Here is a 20,632-nt window from a genome sequence, read left to right on the forward strand (position 1 = left end):
TTCATGAAAAATTCCAAAACTTACCTCGAAAATATACTTGGTGAACCAAGTGCAAGAGAGATACAAATAATTGCATTTTAAGGGATGGTTAGAATCTTAAAAAGATCTCTCGGTGGGAATGTCTGAGAGTGGGTGAATGTCTGCCATTCGTCAGGATGCTCTATTTCTAGCTAGAACAACAACAAAAATCAAACTTACCTGTCTTCATCTATAGGTGTATTAAGAATCTTAGTTAAATATGCCAAAAATGACTCCAAATATAAAGCCTTTTCCAAGCGTTGAATATGGAGTGGTTGGCATAGTTGCTGCCCATAATTGTGTTCTATGGAGGTCTTTGAGGACATTCTGCTTTGTCCTGAAAAGTAAAGAAAACAAAATATAAGTAAATAAAAATCATTAATAGCATCAGAAATTAATGCAACAATAACTTACATTTCTTTTTCACCATCAAAACAGGACATACATCCGACTATGTTGTTATATCAACAAAAATGTATTTTGAATAAATGTTGAATAATAAATATTTAATCCGGGATCTAAATGTAATTTTTTCATATTGAGAAAGAGGTAGCAGGAGGTATTTTTCTCTTTACAGAAAAAGTAGTCCCACTTTTACTCTTCCAAAAGACAGAACATTTCTTTACCATTAAATGTTATGCTTGTCTATGCAGTAAAAATTTAATTAGACATTATATATTTTTTAATAATGCAATATTTGAACTATAATTATAGCAATAAATAGTCAGTATGAACCTGTAATTAGAGAGAGAGAGAGATGAGTGGATAAACACAGGCTGCTGATATCACAACTGGCTAAATCTTTATTAAAACTATTTCAGCTGCTGTTGTTTAAATGCTTCAAAATAACATTCAAATTATATTTGGTCTAAGAGTGCAAATACTCGACTTTGGTATATAATCTTTAATTTTTGCCACAAATTACATTCAAATTGGCAGCTTAAAGATTTAAAAAAAAAAAAAAAAAGTCAAATTTCATACAGACACTAAACATCGCTGTGTTAGATGTAATGAAACTATTTAGTATTAGTAAAATGTATTGAAATCAGTCTGGGCTCTTTAAATACTTGCGTGGTCAGAACTAGAGGGTCACTCCGTATCAAATTATCCAGCAATATGGGATTTTGAAACCTATATGCTCAGATCTGACTGTAGTTTGCACTCCAGATAGACAATATAGGAACCAAGAAATCCTGAAAATTTGAGCACATAACTCCAAGCGGTTTCCGATTTATAGCACTTTTGTTTTGGCGTTAGTCGTATGATGCGACGCTCGGGCGACAATTTTGTGATGCCATTTCTTTAAATATTTTCTGATTGAAAGATCGTATGGCCCTGAAGATTCACTCAGGTAAGTTTTTTGACCCAACGAATCCAAAAATGGCATCAGATTTTCTCCAAAATGAAGCCTTATAGAGATATTAAGGATTTTTCTACATGTGCCCCAAAATCAAATAAAAAAAAAAGGGTGTGGCTGGTATGGTAATGCATTACTTTTTTCATATATATTCTTTAGACACAAATTGTCTCTGGACCAAAAATGGTTAAAAGTTCTTGTTTTGTTCACTCACAGTTTTTGTTGCAAGTTAGGTATATTTTTGATGATAATGAAAAATATTCCCTCTCCCTAGCAGTCTTCCTTCAAAATTAGTTGATGAGGGTTGGAAAAAAGCATGTTTTTATAAGAAGCCGTTTTATAAGAAACTAGTAATAGGATGGTAAAAATCTTAAGAAACTTTTAGTACTATCTCAAACCAACAATTTTGATTAAGAAACTTCTTGAGAAACTTTTTAACCCTCAAAAGACTATGAGTAGTTATTTTTGACCCAATTTTTTAAACTTTTGTTTATATTTTCCTGAAAACATGATTTTTTTTTGCTCTGATTTCTGTATAGCTCCCTGAATATTTCTAACCTATTATAAAGTGTCAAAAAATCATAAATTTACAAAATAACTGCACATCAACAAAATGCTAATTTTTGTTTATATGTGATTTAAGAAGGTCAAGGAATGCAAAGAATATAAAATTGTTTCAATTTCTTGTGTTTCGTGGAATTTTATGGAAAGTTTCTGGCCACAGTGATGGTCTTTGGTGTGAATTCAAGTGAGGGCCACATCTTCGAAGTCGGCTTGAAAGTCAACACCAAAGTGTACTTGGATGTGATGAAGAGTATGGTGATCCCCTGGTGCAATCAGGTGGCCGCTGGCAGACTCTGGGTGTGGCAGCAGGACTCTGCACCAGCCTACAAGTCCAAAGCGACTAAGGCTTGGCTTCAGAAGGAGTGCTATGACTGTACCATTTTCTCAACGATCCCCTCTCCTCCCCAAACCTGAATGCTGGACTACTTCGTTTGATCATATGTCAAGAACATCACCAACATGACCTCCCACAACACCAAAGCTAGCCTGATCGCCACCATTCGCCGAGTATTCACAGAGTTCCCGCCAATACTTGTGGAAAAGGCATGCTCCCAGTTCCTGACCTGTATTGAGGCAGTGATTGAGGCCGAAGGCGGCTACATTCACACAAACTCGGTCACAGCAATGCGTGGCTAGGTACAGCTAGTGAATAATAAAATTTAAGAATAAGTTGAGTAATGTGATTGCTAAATTTGACTTTTTGAACAACATTTTACAAACGTTTTATTCAAAGTCTAAAGAAAAAGATTAATAAACAAACGTCATCAATAATGTTATATTATTGAATAAAAAATTATGTCAAGTTAAATATGAAACTTTCTAGAGCAAAATAAAGAAATTCTTACCTTTGTGCATTCAAAAATATTCTAATTAAATAAACATTTCCTGTTTTATTACAACAAAATTAAATTTATTATGCTTTCCATGATGCATACTTTTGTGAAATTCGGTGGGATTTGTGTTTATATTCCAGGAGACGTTACTTTAGATTGTAAATCACTTTTTCTTTTCTTTTTGTTTATTATGCATTTTTTTTGTTTAAAAAGTATGTATATTTTATTTAATTCGGTATCTTAAGATTTTAATTTACTAATCATTGTTGAAATAGTTTAAGAAAACTGACAACTATTTTTCCAGAGATTTTTAAAGTGTATTTAGTCAGACTTTATAGTCAAACAAATTTGTGATTTTTTCAACAATGTTAAAACTATATGTATCAAAGAATTTAATTTTAATGCATTTGCCATAAGTTATTTGTTTTTTTTGGGGGGGGGGATATGAACATTTGACTGTGAAATTTAGACTCTAAATTAATTTTTCTTTCTATAATATATATTCATGTGTTTGTTTTTTTTATTTTACTTTTGTTAGTTTGAAGAGATCAAGGGGCTCCTTCCTGGGGCTAACACTTTATTCTATTACAGTTTAAATTTATATCCAAGGGCTCTTTTAAGAATAGATACTGTTCCCTTTATGGCTGCTATCTGTATTTCCTTACAGCTTGGTTTTCCAGGGATTATTTTTGAAGGTTCTTTTTTATTAGGCCAGTTGCTCCTGTCACAACTGGTATAATGTTTATTCATTAAGAGACCATGTTGTTTTTAAATCATTTTTTTAGGTTCTGATATTTTGTTATTTTTTCCCGTTCTGCTCTATTAAGGCCAAAGTCGTTTGGAACTGTGACGTCGATAATGATTGCAGTCCTTTCGGGCTTGTTCCATATTACTATATCTGGCTTGATGGCCTTGTCTTTTATGTATCTGCCTGCCTATATGTCTTTGTCGTAGAACACTGTCACTTTTCCATTTTATGTTATTGGTAGTGGTTCATGTTCCCAGATGTTCGACGACCTATCTAGTTGCATCTCTTCACAGATCTTCCAATGTAAGTATCTACATACTTTGTTGTGGCCAGCAGTGTAATGACCACCGGCTAGAAGGATCTTGCATCCAGACATTAGGTGGCTTGGGCTTTCACGTGTGTGTAAACATTCCCCTCCTCCCTCTCGTCAAAACTATGATGCAGTATGAAATTTTAGTCAGATCTTTTTTTATAAAGGAGCAATAGGAACTTAAAAATTTTTTTTTTTTATCATTAAATTGTAAGTATCTTCGAACGTCTATGAGAAGTTTTGCCCGTCGATCTGTCAAGTTTACCTTTGGAATGACATACTGGTTGGTTTGTAACGTTTACAGTTGAAATATTTTTCATTACTAGAGTTATTTTTGTAAGAATAAATGCAACCATGAAACATACCGTGGGATGTGAATAACCGAATTTATCTGGCAGCTGAAGGAAACTATATTTTTATGCAAATATTCCATGACTAGATTTCACCATCTTAATACATTTTTCTTTACAAACTCTTTGTCCGTTTTTTTTTCGGTGGGGGTGGGGGCTCTTATAACAATCCAATAATTGCCAATCGGCACAACATAAAATTATGTTTGAAAATAGTAACTGCTGTTTACGTACATAGTCACTTAGAAAATAAAATCTATTTCTACCGTAAAAAAAAAAAATAAAAATAAAAAAACCATTAAACCAATGATCCAAACTACTTTTCTACTAATAGCTTTTGTCCTTTTAAGCAGTACAAATGTCATCTACTTAGCACTCTTTACTTGCTAACCAGATTTAACAAGTTTAGTCACAGTCTGTAGGTGACTTTCATTAAATTTATTTTCATTCCTTTTAAATCAAAATCTACATGCTTTAAAAAAATTTTTAACAATTAACTCTCCGTTACCTTCCTTAGCGATATTCAAGGCCATGGATAACAAAATAGTGTTTAAAAAAAGTGTGCTTATATATATATATATATATATATATATATATATATAGCTTAAATAAAACAATAATTTAAGGAGAAAAAAGGATGAAGACAAAATGGTCCAGCAACAAAACCCCTAAATTGCAACATTCTTCGTCAGCAAATGGAACACTTGCATCAAATCTGTTTCCAAGGCTGCTGGAAAAATGGTAGGATCCTTCTACCGCTCCAGTAGATATCTCACTTCTGATGCAGTTCTCTACCTATATAAAAACAAGGTATGGCCAAGGATGGAGTACTGTTGCCACATCTGGGCAGGAGCTGCTAGAAAGGACTTATCCTACCTTGACAGAGTTCAAAATAGACTTTGTAGCTTAGTGGTGGGGTGCCCTTTTCTTTTCCCTGTAACCTCTTTCTCACAGAAGAGATATTGTGAGCCTGTCTCTGCTTTATCGTTATTTTCATGCAAGTGCTCGTCTCAGCTTCAATTTATGTTCCCCCCCTCGCCAAACTTTCACGAAAAACACTCGTTTAGCCAAAACCACTATCAATAATTTCCCACACTCTTTATCTATGCCTAAACCTAAATGCAGATTCCATGAACAAAGCTTCTTTCTTAGAACTGCACACCTGTGGAACTCTCTTCTGTTTGCCTGCTTTCCAGCTGACTACAATTTGATTGTCTTCAAGTCCAATGTAAACAAGTTCTTGATGAACCGTCCCTCTAAGTAATCCAATTTACAAAATCTCTGGTACTTATGATTACTACGCTATAATCCCATAACTAATGTATACGCATTAACCCTTATTCTCAAGTGGCCTCCGGGCGTTGATAAGTGGTGACTCCTTTGTAAAAAGACGAAAAAAAATAAAAAGCACTCCTCATGGCAAAAAATAAAAACGTGTATATTTCATTATCCTTGAAAAAGCAGCTCCCACAAAGGGGTAATCCTCTTCATTAAATTCGGCTAATCGTTTGTTTTACATACTGGCAATGCCAGAGGGCTTTTAAAAATTGACTTCCAAATGAACTTATCTCTGGTGAGGTCTTTATTTATGCCGCTTTTTCTAAAATCCGCATCACTATTTCCTTATATTTTCCTTGGTCTTTCCCTGTGAACTGAACCTGCTACCTAAACTGTTCTACATCAACTAACCCAAGAACTCTCATCCATTCTTTCAATATGGACATACCATCTAAATCCCCAGTTCTGAACACATCTCCTCATATTGTCCAGATTTAATCTTCCCTGAAATCATCAGATCTAAGCCAGTCTTTAACGCTCGCATTACATGCCCATTGTATCATTCTCATATATCTCTCCATGAAACCAATGTCTTCAACCTTCACTTGCCAGGTTTCGCTTCCATACATCACACTGTTTACACACGTTTAATAGACACTTCTCTTGATCAACAGTAGTTAAACTCTGCTGGTTAGTTATGGCAAAAGTTCCCTGAACTTACTCCATTCCCTTCTAATCACACTAGCACCTGCTCCACCCTATGCTCCAATGATAAAAATATGCTGCAAATAACAAAACTAACAGCCTCAATAGTTTTGCCATTCAGATAAAAGTGGGGTAATGCCTGGGAGGGTGCTCCACTTAGGACCGAGCCAAACTATATCTCATTTTGACAAAAGCAGAGTGTGCTCACCAGTAAAAATGAGGCTGTAAATGTATCTTCAGCTGGTATGATAATAGCTGGCATTATGAATGTGAGAAAGCCGACCTTCATTAATACATACTCATTATCAGAAGTTTGCAAAGACCTATGGCATGATGGATAAAGTAGGAGGTAAAATTCAGTTGTAAGGGACACTGTTTTGAAGGTCTAGAGTTCAATCCTCAATGTGGGCAACGGTAGCTTCCTTCAATCTTGACAGACTATGGATACCCACTGCTAGGGTGCTGCGCATGAAATATGTGTGGCAAGAGTTGCGCAAAATCCATCCACACCTCATTGAGTCAACATTGTTGCATACCAGTGGTAAGTGGAGGTACAGGACGACTGGAAACAATGCCGAGATAAGCAGAGAGGACATACAGCGCCTAGAATTCCTAAATGGTCATCCATCTGCTACTAGCTAGGCTCAACGTTGCTTAACTTCGGTAATTTGGCGAGAACTGGTGTCAATGTGATTATGCCATATATAGTGTGGGCAATACGAAGAATACAACTGCTAATTGCTTAAGACTTTACTTGATCATGGCTGATGCTACTCCTGTTGATTAAATAAAGGGTTCCATTCAAAATTCTGTGTAGGTACATCAAATTTGACAGGAAGGTCGAAAGATACATCCAAACAAGGCCAAAAGTTACATCAGCTAAAACGTTATGCAAATAATACTCAAGAGAAAAGTAGCCGGAATAATTCAAATATTACATCTTTATTATCAGTCAGAAATAATCCTTGACAGTTCAACAGTAACTATTGCTATTATGGTGAGGTATAACCTGCTCAGTCTCAAGAGGTTCACTCTCCCAGGATTTACGTTCTCCTTAAGAATAAGTTAGTTTATTGTTGATCACCTGAATCTTACCTTTTTTTTTTATTTTATGCCAGAGCATGCTTATCGTAGTGCATTGGTTTTTCAAAACTGCAATTGACCCGTGTTTAAACTCTCAGAGGGGAGGTAAATAAGATATGTCATTACTTTTGGAAAAAAAATAAAAATTACAATAGTACTAGCGAAAAGACCCAATGTTTCTCAAAATTGAATGAAGATCCCTACTATGTACTTTTTCACTATGCTTAGAATGTCAAATTACTTTGTTTTTTATTGTCTCACATTTTGGCCCCTAATACAATCGAAAGGAGCTGAAATGTTGGAAAACATTCTGAGTTAGTGTCTTATATACATGGTCTAAATTTCAGCAAAACTGGATATACATATTTAAAGTTTTAAGAGAGTTCTGCCTCCACGGATTGCATAGGTGGGGAGGGAATGTAGACATTTGAGAACACTTCCAGTGTCCTCCCCAATAAATTTTACATGAGAATACACTTAGATTTTATGTAGGTTCTCTAACCTTTCTTTCTATATGGAATAATAGCGGGGTTGGCCGCCCGGCTTTACCTGGTCATAAAATACGCTTAAATATGATATTTTAATTTGTCTTCTTTTTTTTACACAGGCATCACCACATTATCAAGGCCAAGAGGCCACTCAAGAATAAGGGTTAAAGAGTGTACAGTAGAAATTGGACAATATAGTAATCATTAGTAATGAAAATTCGGTAAATTTGATAACTTATATGGAACGGCTCATCAAGAACTTATTTACGTTAGATTTGAACACAACCATATTGTAGTCAGCCGGAAAGCAGGAAAACGGAAGACAATTCCACAGGCTTGCAGTTCTAAGAAAGAAGCTTTGTTCATGGAATCTACGTTTAGGTTTAGAGGATCAAGTAAAGAATAGATACCCTGTAGCAGACGCCGCCGCCTGGCGGTGACAAGCGCACATTTCAACTAACACCGGTGATTCAACCTTGACATTGGCACAAGCACATGGCGTCGGTTGTTTGTAAACACGTCAAATAGCAAACATGCTCGAATATTCGCCAGCAATTTCTTTTTTAATATATTTACAAAACTTTTGAAGATTCAAAAGAAAAAATATATATTTACAAAACATTTTTTTTTTAAGTAAGTAAGAAAATGAACGTATTTAAATAAAAGATATTTAAATAAATGGGTGTCTTCCGTTTCGGATTTTTTCGACTAAAATTGATTTTTATGTACCGTGTTTGGGGGGGGGTCTGTGTGCGTTTTTAAGACAATTCAATATTTATTTAATTATTCTTTAAAACATTAACTTCAGCGACAATTAATATATTTTAAAAATAATATATTTAAATATTAAATTTTGACGAATATTCGCGAGCAAGATTTTTTTTTAAATAAAAGATATTTAAATAAATAGGTGTCTTTCTGAATGCGTTTCTTTTAATAAAAATACAAATTATAAAAAGATTTCCATCTTGTAATAGTACATTTCATCTTTAGAAAAATAAAAGTTATAAAGAGATATGTGAATAAAATAATATATTTTTTAAATCTTGATTGTTTATACTTGTGATTTTATTATGCATAAAAACTGCCTCGGCCTAGAAGGATTTCTCCTTCACTGACCACCGACATACATTGCACTTTAAATAAATATTGAATTGTATTAAAAACGTACAAAGAAAAAAAAAAAAAAAAAAATGGCCCAAACCGTATAGAATGAACCTTTTTATATAAGTTTTATTCAAACAGTCTTTATTTGAACTTAATGGAGTTTTTTTTTTGTTTTTTGTTTTTTTTGTATTTATTAACTGTTTTATTCTTTTTATCAAACAAAAATAGAACTTTTATAATGGAATATATATTATGGATTGTTTTTTCAAACATCAAAATTTAAAAATTAAAGTTAGTTTTATTTAAAAAAAAAAAAAAAAAAGAAAGACAAGGTGTTTTTTTTTTTTTTTTCGATTAAATTATAAACTTTATTTGAACTTTCAACAAACTTGTACAGGCATAAAAAAATAGACTTTATAGATACTTTATAATAATTTTTTTAAAATATATTTAACGAAAAGTTTTTTTTATCATTTCATTGTTGAATAAAATTTCAAAATAATAAATGGTGAAAAAAAATATATATATATCTCGAAAAATAAACAAACAAGAAAAAACACCTTGTCTTTTTTTTTCTTTTTTTTTAAAATAAAACTTTAATTTTAAAATTTCGATGTTTGAAAAACAGTCCATAATATTTATTTCATTATAAAAGTTCTATTTTTGTTTGATAAAAAAGAATAAAACAGTTAATAAATACAAAAAACAAAAAACAATCCATTAAGTTCAAATAAAAACTGTTTGAATAAAACTTATTAAAAAGAAGTTCATTATCATATATTTATTTATTATAATACAATTCAATATTTATTTAAAGTGCGATATATGTCGGTGGTCAATGAAGGAGAAATCCTTCTAGGCCGAGGCAATTTTTATGCATAATAAAATCACAAGTATAAACAATCGAGATTTAAAAATTTGGTCGCAAAAATCCGAAACAGAAGACACCCATTTATTTAAATATCTTTTATTTAAATACATTCATTTTGTTACTTACTTAAAAAAATGTTTTGTAAATATATATTTTTCCTTTTAAATCTTCAAAAGTTTTGTAAATTATATAATATATAAATATATATATATATATATATATATATATATATATATATATATATAGCCAGTAGAGTTTAGTTTCCTAGAAGTACATCCAATGAAGCAACATGTGTCTACCAAAATAGTGCTCAATGAGTGAACAGAGCAGGTATATTAATTTTATTTATACAAACATTAATGGCTACATATGTGCATACATGTTTCTGTAATCACCCACGTTGGGGGATTACGTCTTCAGGCCAAGAATTATCGTCGAAAGTGATATTCCAACCAAATACATTTTCCTATTTCGTTTATCAAGTCAGAATGCAACCTGGGTGGGAGTCATAAAAACGGTTAGAGGACAAGTGAGGTCTTTGAAGATAGCAAACATCTTTTTCATTTCCCTTTCCCCCCAATCCAACCTATCCTTTGGTTTTTATGGCATAAGGTACTTGAGAATTTAGTTTTTTTGTCTTGGAGTCTGTAAATTAAGAACATTAGCCATGGTCACTACGTACTGACCGGTGCCTTTCAATCTACACCCATCCACACACATACATGCAACACACACACAACACACACAGACACCGCCACACACACTCACGTTAATACATATATTCAAAAGCGAATTTATGCTGTTCGCTTTTATTTTACTCAAAACACACGTACTGAAACTAGGCAATAACTCTAAAACTACGCATGAATAAAGTTAAAAATTACAATAAGGTAAATAAACCAAAACAAAAAAATAAATAAAAATAAATAAAAACAAATAAACAAACAAAATATGAATAAACATAAAACACGAAATTTATCTAAACCCCACATGTACATATATATATTAATATATCAACGATGTCAAAACATCGTTAAATTCACTACTCGTTCAGCGGCCGCCAATAGCGTAATGGTTAGGAGCCTTGACTGCCATACATACAGTCGGGTTTCAATCCTGGCTTGAGGTGGTTGCCTGTCTAGCCGCACTGATGAGCTGTGAAACAGCGAAACAGTACTGTATGTGGATGACTATTAATATATCAATATACTTATAAACACCTACACTTTGCTACACCCGTGCATATATACACACACATACAGACATACAGAGACAAATAATGGCATTTTTCTTTACTTCAGTAGCGTGGTAACCCCTTCATATATGAAATAGTATGCTCCTACACTCCAGACGGGTGTATATATATATATATATATATATATACACATATATATATATACACACACATATATATATACATATATATATATACACATACACACACAGATACATATAAGATACATATAAACAACATTCGGACATCCATACATTCTTGTAATCTATATTGTTACAACAATCATATACGAGACAGCCTATACTAATAGTTCAGAAATATATATGCATATACATATGTACACACATACAAATACATACAAATACTAACATACACACAGATATATAGATACACACACACACACACATATATATATATATATACACACAAACATACATGCATACAAAAAATACACTTATACATGCATACTCACACAAATATAGACATATATATATATATACATGTACCCTGCCACCAAATGATACATCTAAAGTAGAAACAGACATGAATACATTTACCATATAAATTCCCCTTTCCTATCAAACTCCACATGCATAGTTATATTTCATGCCTCCACCCGCTTGTTGCTAGGTTTTTTCGTAAAAATTTATACTACGTAAAAATTTATATTGAATTCAGCATGAAGTTCATAGGCCTATCTTCATATTAAGCAAGCACTCTTTCGATGGTTAGGCAAATATACACAAGATGTATAACGATACAATAATAATATATAACACATGACAGAGTATTTAGGTTATACAAACTGAGTATACAAGCCTATATATTGTAGTACTTACCTTCATCTTTATTTATTCACCCTAATTTCTTTACCCCCTTTTATTTCATTCACCCTTCATTCCTTACTTTCTTTCATCTATTTATTCATTTATCCTTTTTTTTTTTTTTTAAATTAATTTTCCTTCCCAGGTATATAAAGATCATATATCCATACATGCATACACCCAAAAATACCCATATGCATACATTATTATGAGGTTCACCCAAAACAATCTATTAATCGTTTGGTTCAAATATACCTTCATACAGGTACTTATTTAGGTTAGCAATATTATAACTGTTTGATGAAGTAGAATATTAAGCGACTTACGTAATCCATACGGGTATGATCATAGTTGCGACCTCACTTATCCTCTTTGTGGGGGGGGGTTATTTGATGGGGGTTAGTTGTACTTATAGTTGTTCTGGTCTACTAATTTAGAGTTCTTTAAGTGTGTGTGTTCTGAAATGTTTGCAGGATATAGCAGTTTCTTGTTTAATATTTAATAATTTATCTCTGTCTTCAAACCTAGTTATCTCAAGTTTTTCTGATAAGCATAATGGACATGGTGAGATCAATGAGTGGCAAGTATTGGCCCTCCTAATAATCTTCCATTCTATACTAGGTGTTTTATTTTCTCTAACTAATTTCCAGTAATATAACGATAAGGAAGTGTCCTTTTCATATGTTTGATTACTCATCGAGCGTGTATGTCCATAGAATCTATTTTTGAAAGTCATTCGGGTACTCCCTATGTAGAATCTTTCGTCCCTTGGGTTCTCTACCGGGAATATCATATATATGATATATCATATATATGATATATATATATATATATATATATATATATATATTGCTGGCGAATATTCGAGCATGTTTGCTATTTGACGTTTTTACAAACAACCGACCCCATGTGCTTGTGCCAATGTTGAATCACCGGTGTTAGTTGAAATGTGCGCTTGTCACCGCCAGGCGGCGGCGTCTGCTACAGGGTATCTATTCTTTACTTGATCCGGTTTTGGCACAGATAAAGAGTGGGGGGAATTATTGATAGTGTTTTCAGCTAGACGAGTGTTTCTAGATTTTGTATATATTATTAGAGTCAGGATTTCAAAAGTAAAAAAAAAGCCAAAAAAAAAAAAGTATTTGGGTGCCACCAGCTAGAATCAAAACCAAAACTGTAGCATTCAAAGCTGGTGATGTTACCACTCTACCAATGTTACACGCATATGAACTGATTAAAAATAAACTAAGATGAATGCACAAAATGTAACGATTTTTTTCAATTTTGATCGCTTTTTGACCGCTTAAAACAATTTTAACTGGCTAACCCATAAAAGAACAGTCCACAAAAAATCCTATTATTTGAGGCTCCTAGTGCCGCTCTGTGATCTTTAGTTTCGGAAGAAAGTTTGAAAATATGGAGACAGACAGTGAGTTTTATAAATTAGATGAACACATATACTTCCTCCTTTCTGAGGAAGAGGATGTGTTTATTGTTTATTGACTGAAGCTCCCTCATTCATAAGAAAGGGACGATACGACTATTCAGAATTTTTGAGATGAAGATGGTTTATTTGGATTGCTCAGACTACTAATCTTCTTTTGGAGGTTATTCTCACATTTCAGCCAATGTAGTCTTTGGCTGTGGCACAACGGATAAAGGCATCAAGATCTTCAAGCTCTTTATATATTCAAATTTATACTTATTAATGGTGTTTGGTTTAGTTGTTTTATAGAGGAAAATTGTTGCTTTGTGTTGAACTCTGCAAAACATTATTGAGTTTTGCAAAGGGAAAAAAAACAAAAAAAAACAATAACATCAATGTTTGGTGCATTTTAGGTCAGGAAGCCGGTATCTTCAGACAACCTCATCTGGTAGCACCAGTTTTAAATTCCATATAGAGTCTAAAGTTTGAAAATCTGCGATTATATCAGTCGAAATGCGAGTATAACATCTACATTATCCAAAACATACAGATATTGCCGTTTCCATCGAAAACATTCCTTAACTTTTCACTTTCTAATTGCCCTTGGCTAATACATCTTCCATATTGCAATTATTTGGAATTATCAGGACTACGGTTCTCATCTTGGATGTTATTCTTACATTTTGGCTGATGTAACCTCCCACTTTCTCCAGAAGCGTCTTCTCTAAATCAGGAATCTGTAATCCAAGATGAGAACAGTAGTCTGAATAACATTACAAATTTCAACCCTCTTCTCAAAAATTGTGAAACAGTCACATTCTGAACACATCTCTCTCTCCGACCACCCCTTTCTTTAATTCATGTGCAAACTGCCAACTGCTATAATTTTTTTTTTTTTTTCACCCCAAACAAGGCATACTGTTATTTGGACGTAAGAGGCTACTATTTGGGATCATGTCTAACAGGACTGTTGGGAGGTTGAGAGTTGACCAGCGAGATGTCTGTTCTTGTAAAACAGGCATAGAGATACAACATTGTGGTGATGAGACAGAGGTTGGAGCTTGGTCGATAATGTGGGACCTATTAGATTTTATCTTTTTTCTTGTACAGTAGAACCCCATGATACGGTAGCCCTAGGATATGATTTTTTTCAAGTTACGATGTGGAATACAATTTTTTTCTGGCCTCTGGTTCCGGTATTTGCCCCGCCTTACAGTGTTAGTTATGTTATTATATACTGTACTATATTTTGTTACTAATTTTTAATGCCATATCCCAGGGTTCTGCTCTATAACATTTTTTAGCAAAAATATTCTTGGTATAAGAAAACAACACGCACAAAAAAAAAATTTTTTTTAAATAAAAAAAAATCGGGCCATTATTTTCACCATTTAAAAGATGATTTAAAATTGCATTACAGATCAAGGGATACAAACCAAACCAATATTCTTCAAAATCTTAAAAATGAACAAAATTGTAAGATATGCTACAATTGACCCTACCAAACATTGAAAACGTGCCCCCAAAAATAACGTTTGTTCTCAGAATACACACTATAATTAAAGATTATTGGGATAAGGCGAAGCTATTCTCATTAGCAGATGGAAGTTTAAAAAGGCTCTTCAAACAATAGTTTTGAATCCCAGGTGATGCGCTCCCAGTTACTATGATCTAAAGTTTCAATTTCTCCCTAGTTTGGAGTTGTATTGTCCTAATTTACTTGCCTCACTAAAGTTAAGGTGTATGTGTGTGTGTGTGCGCGTGAAGGGGTGGGGGGTACTATGAGGGAAAATCCAGTTCCCCAAAAAGGGAGACTAAATTGACTGACTAATTTAGTTTTTTTTTTTGAAAATGCTTCAGTCTAAAAGGATTTTCATCTTCCAACTATTTAAAAAAATAAAAACTACTCATTTACCTTTATATTAAGTATCCTTATCAATAGCGGTTTTACTAAAAATTTCCAACTAAAAATAAGGCATGATCAATGTATGACTAATTGCCGCTGCTGATTAAAACAATTTTAACACAAGTGATTGACTGGGTCTGTCAGCATTAAATATCATAAAACAATCTTGTAATAAGCAATAAAACAAATTTACTCAGAAGTTTCCGAAGGTTATTTTTGGCAAATATCATTTTTAAGTCCATACCTAAAAAGATATTTATTAAAGAAAACTCATGATTTTTTATTAAATATTCCCTCTTAAACGGGCGATCTACCGAGTCCATCAACGCAAAAAGTTTTGTTATTAAAATAAACAATAGAACGACTTTACTCACAGTTGCGATTATTTTTGGCAAATCCTTAAAGACTGAGGCTTTTTTTCAATCCAGTGTGCCCATTTTTTTTATTTTTTTAATCTTTGTAAAAAGAAAAATGTTTATTTTTTTTATTATTGAAAAAAAAAAAAAAAAAACGAAATTTGTCACAACTTTCAGTCGAGAGGTTTTTTTTTGGGGGGTTTTTTTTGCAAATTAAATTTTTCAAATGACTTTTTTTTTAAATTTGAATTTTGTAATGCAATAACAATGTAACACTAAAAAATCTTTGTAAAAAGTAGAAGAAATCCTTAAAGACTGAGGCAATGTTTCCAATCCCATGTGTCTCTTTTGGGAGAACTCGTTTTCCCTACATTTAAAATATTAGTGTTTAATTATCCTTGTAGGGAGGCAAGTAAATAACTTTTTTTTTTAATTATTTATGGAAATATTGTATAAAGTTCCGTTTTACTATATAGTGATTTTTTTTTTTTTTTTGAAAAATACATTAAAAAAATATTAAAAAAAAGAGTAGAAAAACGAAAATGGCACACAGAATTGAAAAAATAATTGTCTCACTCTTTAAGGATTTCATTATGTATACTTATGTATCTATTTACTTTCTACCTTAAGAGACAATATTTAAAAACAAAATTATTTTTTGTAAATACTTTTTATATGAATCTAAAAAGATATTTGGCAAAAGAATAACCTCTTGACTGAAACGTGTGAATAAATTCATTTCGTTGTTTATTTTAATGACACAATAAATTCTTACGATATTTTGGGCTGACAAACCCAGTAGTTCATCCTTATCAAAGTTACTTTAATAGCGATAGCGAATAGTCATACATAATTTAGTCGTACATTTTTAGTAAAGCTCCTTATGTATGACTAAATTTTGGCACGACTAAAATATCTGATCGGTTCCTGCCGATTAAAGCAACTTTACACGTTTCTATATGACAAACAGCAGGAGCAGTCAGTCATCCATTGGTTGGGCATAATTTTAGTCGTACATTTTTAGTAAAACCTTTATCAATAGTATAAAAGTAAAGAAACTTATTTTGCTGTTGAATTTACATATGCTTATGGTATTTACAAACACACTATGTAAATTAAATGGCAACGTAAAGCATTTTTTTTCTCTTTTTACTTATAGTCACCACAAGCAAGACAGATTGCACCGAGATGTAACTGTAAATTAGAATTCCCCTCTAAACATGGCCCCTGAGTAAGGATTTGTGAAGTAAAACGTTTGTTCACATTACATTTAAATTTCTACATGTTAGTACAATCAAGGAAAGAAATTCCAAAGGTAAACAGTTTGAAGAAAGTTATTAGATTAGAAAACTTTCTATCTGGAGACCTGTACGGTGAAGAGGTGGGACTTTGCTGACTGTCAGGGAGAAACAAGTGCAGAAGTTCATTGAAGCATGTTCCATTAAAGTTCTTGTAAAATAAGCACAGAGATGCAATACTGCAGTGATGGGACAGAGGCTGGAGTTTAGTAGACAGTGTGGTACCTATTAGATTAAAAACTTTTCTGAACAGTCTAAAAGAAAGAAATGTGAATATTATATAAAACACTGAAAAACGTATTGATAAACTGCAACTACAAGAATTTTTGGCAAAGAAAGTTCCCTAAAATTCCCAGTAATATCAAGAAATCACAATAAGGAATTTATTGTTATTTCCAACAACTTATTTAAAGCAGCATTCTCCTAGTTTTTTATCCTAAAAAAACAAGTCCTGAAATCAATTGTGGAAGACGAGGGGTGTTATATCAACAATGGACCCCCAGAATAGAAGTGCTAACTAAAAAAAAAAAAAAAAAAAAAAAAAAAAAAAAAAAAAAAACGCAATGCCAGCATCTCATTAAGGTCAGTTCATCAATGGAGGTCTGTTTTGCAATCTCAATTAGGACCCATAGAATTTCCTAGAGATCCAGAAAAGTAAAATTAAAAAAAAAAAAAAAAAAGCGGAATTATGCTAAAATGCACAGAACTTACATACCTGTATAAAAAAAAAAAAAATTGCTTTTGCATTTTTCCATAACTTTTATTAGTTTAAGAAAAAAATACAAATGAACAAGTCCCTCTTCAAATTTAATTCTTAGAAATAAGATTACAAAGGACATTGCCTAGATCTACACGAGATCATTAACAGTTCCAGACTTTGTAACATCATATCCCTTTCACATAGGCAATCCAGTGATGTTAAGATTTATTTTGCAATGACTTAGATAAAAAAAAATTTAAAAAAAAAAAAAACACAAACCAGTCTTTCACAGAAAAGAGTTAGCAAATTAAAACGCTATTAGCATCACTGTATGAAATGTTTCGCTTTTTAATACATTTTTCAAATTTATGAATTATCCTTCTCAAACTTGGATTAAAGGCGTGTAGAAATTATCATATATTCATTCAATTAGTGGACTTGAGCTGTTAATGCTGAACAAAACGGCTAAAAAGTCAAAATTACAATCAATAACACTTTTATTCTAGTAACCTATCAATTTGAGAAATGTATTATTATTAGAAAAGAAAAAAATACATTGATAGAAAACGTCTTTGTGCAGCTATGCTCATGGTAGCAGCACAGTACCCAAGTGCATCGATGCTAAAACCTACACAATCGAAAATGGTTTCAAATCCATGATCTACCTTTTTTTTTCTTTATGTACATTATAATTAACTTTTAAGACATTCATTTTAAAATCAACAAAAGTGAAAAAAAAATATTTTTTAGTTATTGTTTCACTCCTTAACATTAGACTTAAATTAAAAGGTGATTATATTATCAAGAGATCAACTGTAGATTTGAGATCATTAAATTAATTAAAATTAGATTTAAATCACACTAACCTGATCTGTCTTTTTCATACATTGTAGTAATCCATATAATTTCAATGTAATAAATATAATCATCTTTAACTTAACACTTTATGTATAACAATTGTTTTCCACTTTCGTTGATCTAAAAAAAAAAAAAAAAAAAAAAACTGTCTACTTAAAATTATAATTAATAATTGATGTAAACAAAGAAAGAAAAGGTAAACCATTGATGCAAGATCAATTTTCGATTGTGTAGGTTTTAGCATTCAAAATTCCCCTTTCCATCTGGTACCCAACCATTATCCATATTCCCAACTGATTACCTTACCCCAAACGCATGTACCTTGGTTATTGTTCTTTTCAGTTGCACTCGGATTTCTAGTGTTACTCGGGCAAAATCATAGTTTAAAGTTTATATCCATAATAAAAATGCAAATACTGACATTGTATTCAAATGACCAATTGAACACCAATCCAAATTATGACAACAGGACCATTGCCAGCACCCTCAAAATGCAAATTCGGATGGTTCAACGCTTGAAGGCACAGCTAAACAAAGTTTCTGGCCTTGGTTATGGTCTTTTGTGTGAATTCAAGTGAGAGCCACATCATATCTTCGAAGTCAGCTTGAAAGTCAACACCAAAGTGTACCTGGATGTGCTGAAGAGTGTGGTGATCCCCTGGTGCAATCAGCTAGCTGCTGGCAGATCCTGGGTGTGGCAGCAGGACTCAGCGTCGACCCACAAGTCCAAAGAGACGCAGGTTTGGCTTCAAAAAGAGTGCTACAACTTTGTACTGTTTCACTGCCCCCCCTCCTCCCCTGACTTGAACCAACTGGACTACTGTTTGGTCATACATCAAGAACATCACCAACATAACTTCCCACAACACCAAAGCCAGCCTGACTGCTGCCATCCGCTGAGTATTCGGACCCATATCAAGACGGTGATTGAGGTTGGAGGCAGCTACATTGAATGTCAGCTCTGCTTCATAATCAAGTTACCAGAATTGATTTTTTCAATAAGTTTTAAAATAAAGCTGTAGTGGTGTTTTCTTTACGGCGACAATTTTATCGTTCCAATCTGTATAATTAATAATTCATGTAGAAGAAAGAAAAGGCAAACTGGACGAGACCAATTTTTGATTGTGTACACTTTAGCATCCAAAATTTACCTTTCAAATTTAACCTAGATATTAATTTACTTGTCCGTACGTCCAGTGTCACAAATAAAACAAAAAAACATCATCATCGTAAACATTAATGAGAACCAAATTACCTCCCTTTATAGTCGCTCTTTATGAGTTAAAAATTATTAAAACCATTTCCTTTCCAAAAATTAAAAAAAAAATTAAAAAAAAAAAAAAAAAAAACATAGCTGTCTGTTTACGATTTCAAGTTGGCTATTTTATAATAAGAAAAAAGTCATGTTAAGGAGACCAAGATTTTTTTTTTATCATAGTTCCTTTTTAAAATAAAAAAAAAATGTGGAAATGAATTGACATCTGTTCCTTTGTAATTTACATAAAAAAAAAATTCAGAAAAAAAAGCAAAACAATGTGTTCATTGAAAAAAAAATCAAAACTTCAAGTCAATTCTTTTTAGCTTTAGAATGTTAAAAAAATATTAAAGAACGGTTTTAAATTTGCCATTATTTGTTTTATTTTATTTTTTATTCATTTATGTATTTCAAAATTTTCAACTACCATGGAATTTCCACGGGTTCTGCTAGTTATTCAAAAATTTAAATTAAAACCTAACTGTAGGCAACTTGTTTCTGTATCAAAGTTTTTTTTCTCAAAGGCGAAAACATGCAAATTTACAGTTACATAAAGACACAAGGTCAGTACTAAAAGACATTGAAGCATAGGAATTTTCAAAACAATAAAAATTCTCAGAACTATAACTTTAATGTTCATAGCAGTTGCCAATAATTAATCCAACAACTTTGTTGAAGTATGGTTCTGTTAAGGTCTATGCCTACATTCTGAGGTTTTATCTCTTTGACAAAAGGGTTAGTGTATTACTAATTGTCAGATTTATTGCTACCAGGAATGCTGATGGAGTTTCTCACTTCAACTAGTGAGTGTGTTGGCTTTTTAAAATCTTACCTGACCTTGTGTCTTACATCCATCCACACACACACACACACACACATCTCCAAACGCAGGGTATCCCAGCTAGTGTTTGTAGATGTGCGAGAGAAAAAAAAAAAAAAGGCGGAGGTGTTAAAAAAAAAAAATAGTGGTAGTAGCTGGGTGTGGGGGTGGGGGATAAATCAAAACAACAGTCGGCAGCCCATGTGGAGAGAGGTGTTAAAAAAAAAAAAAAAAAAAATGATA

At 32.5% G+C, this 20,632-nt stretch overlaps 2 protein-coding genes across 2 annotated transcripts in view; one reads left to right on the forward strand and one right to left on the reverse strand.

The window, feature by feature from the left end:
• LOC145255790 (serine/arginine-rich splicing factor 6-like) overlaps positions 1-20,632 on the forward strand; it is a 563,981-nt gene that overhangs the window by 413,944 nt on the left and 129,405 nt on the right. The window lies entirely within an intron of this gene.
• LOC145255787 (chromatin-remodeling ATPase INO80-like) overlaps positions 1-20,632 on the reverse strand; it is a 143,554-nt gene that overhangs the window by 106,338 nt on the left and 16,584 nt on the right. Inside the window, exon 2 of the mRNA XM_080114460.1 lies at positions 199-355. Coding sequence (XP_079970586.1) covers positions 199-344 — 146 coding nt within the window. The 5' untranslated portion in view covers positions 345-355. The remainder of the gene's footprint in view (positions 1-198; positions 356-20,632) is intronic.

Source organism: Euprymna scolopes, chromosome 31 (assembly GCF_053919585.1).
Source record: "Euprymna scolopes isolate OS-2025 chromosome 31, ASM5391958v1, whole genome shotgun sequence".
NCBI classification, from domain to species: Eukaryota; Metazoa; Mollusca; class Cephalopoda; order Sepiida; family Sepiolidae; genus Euprymna; species Euprymna scolopes.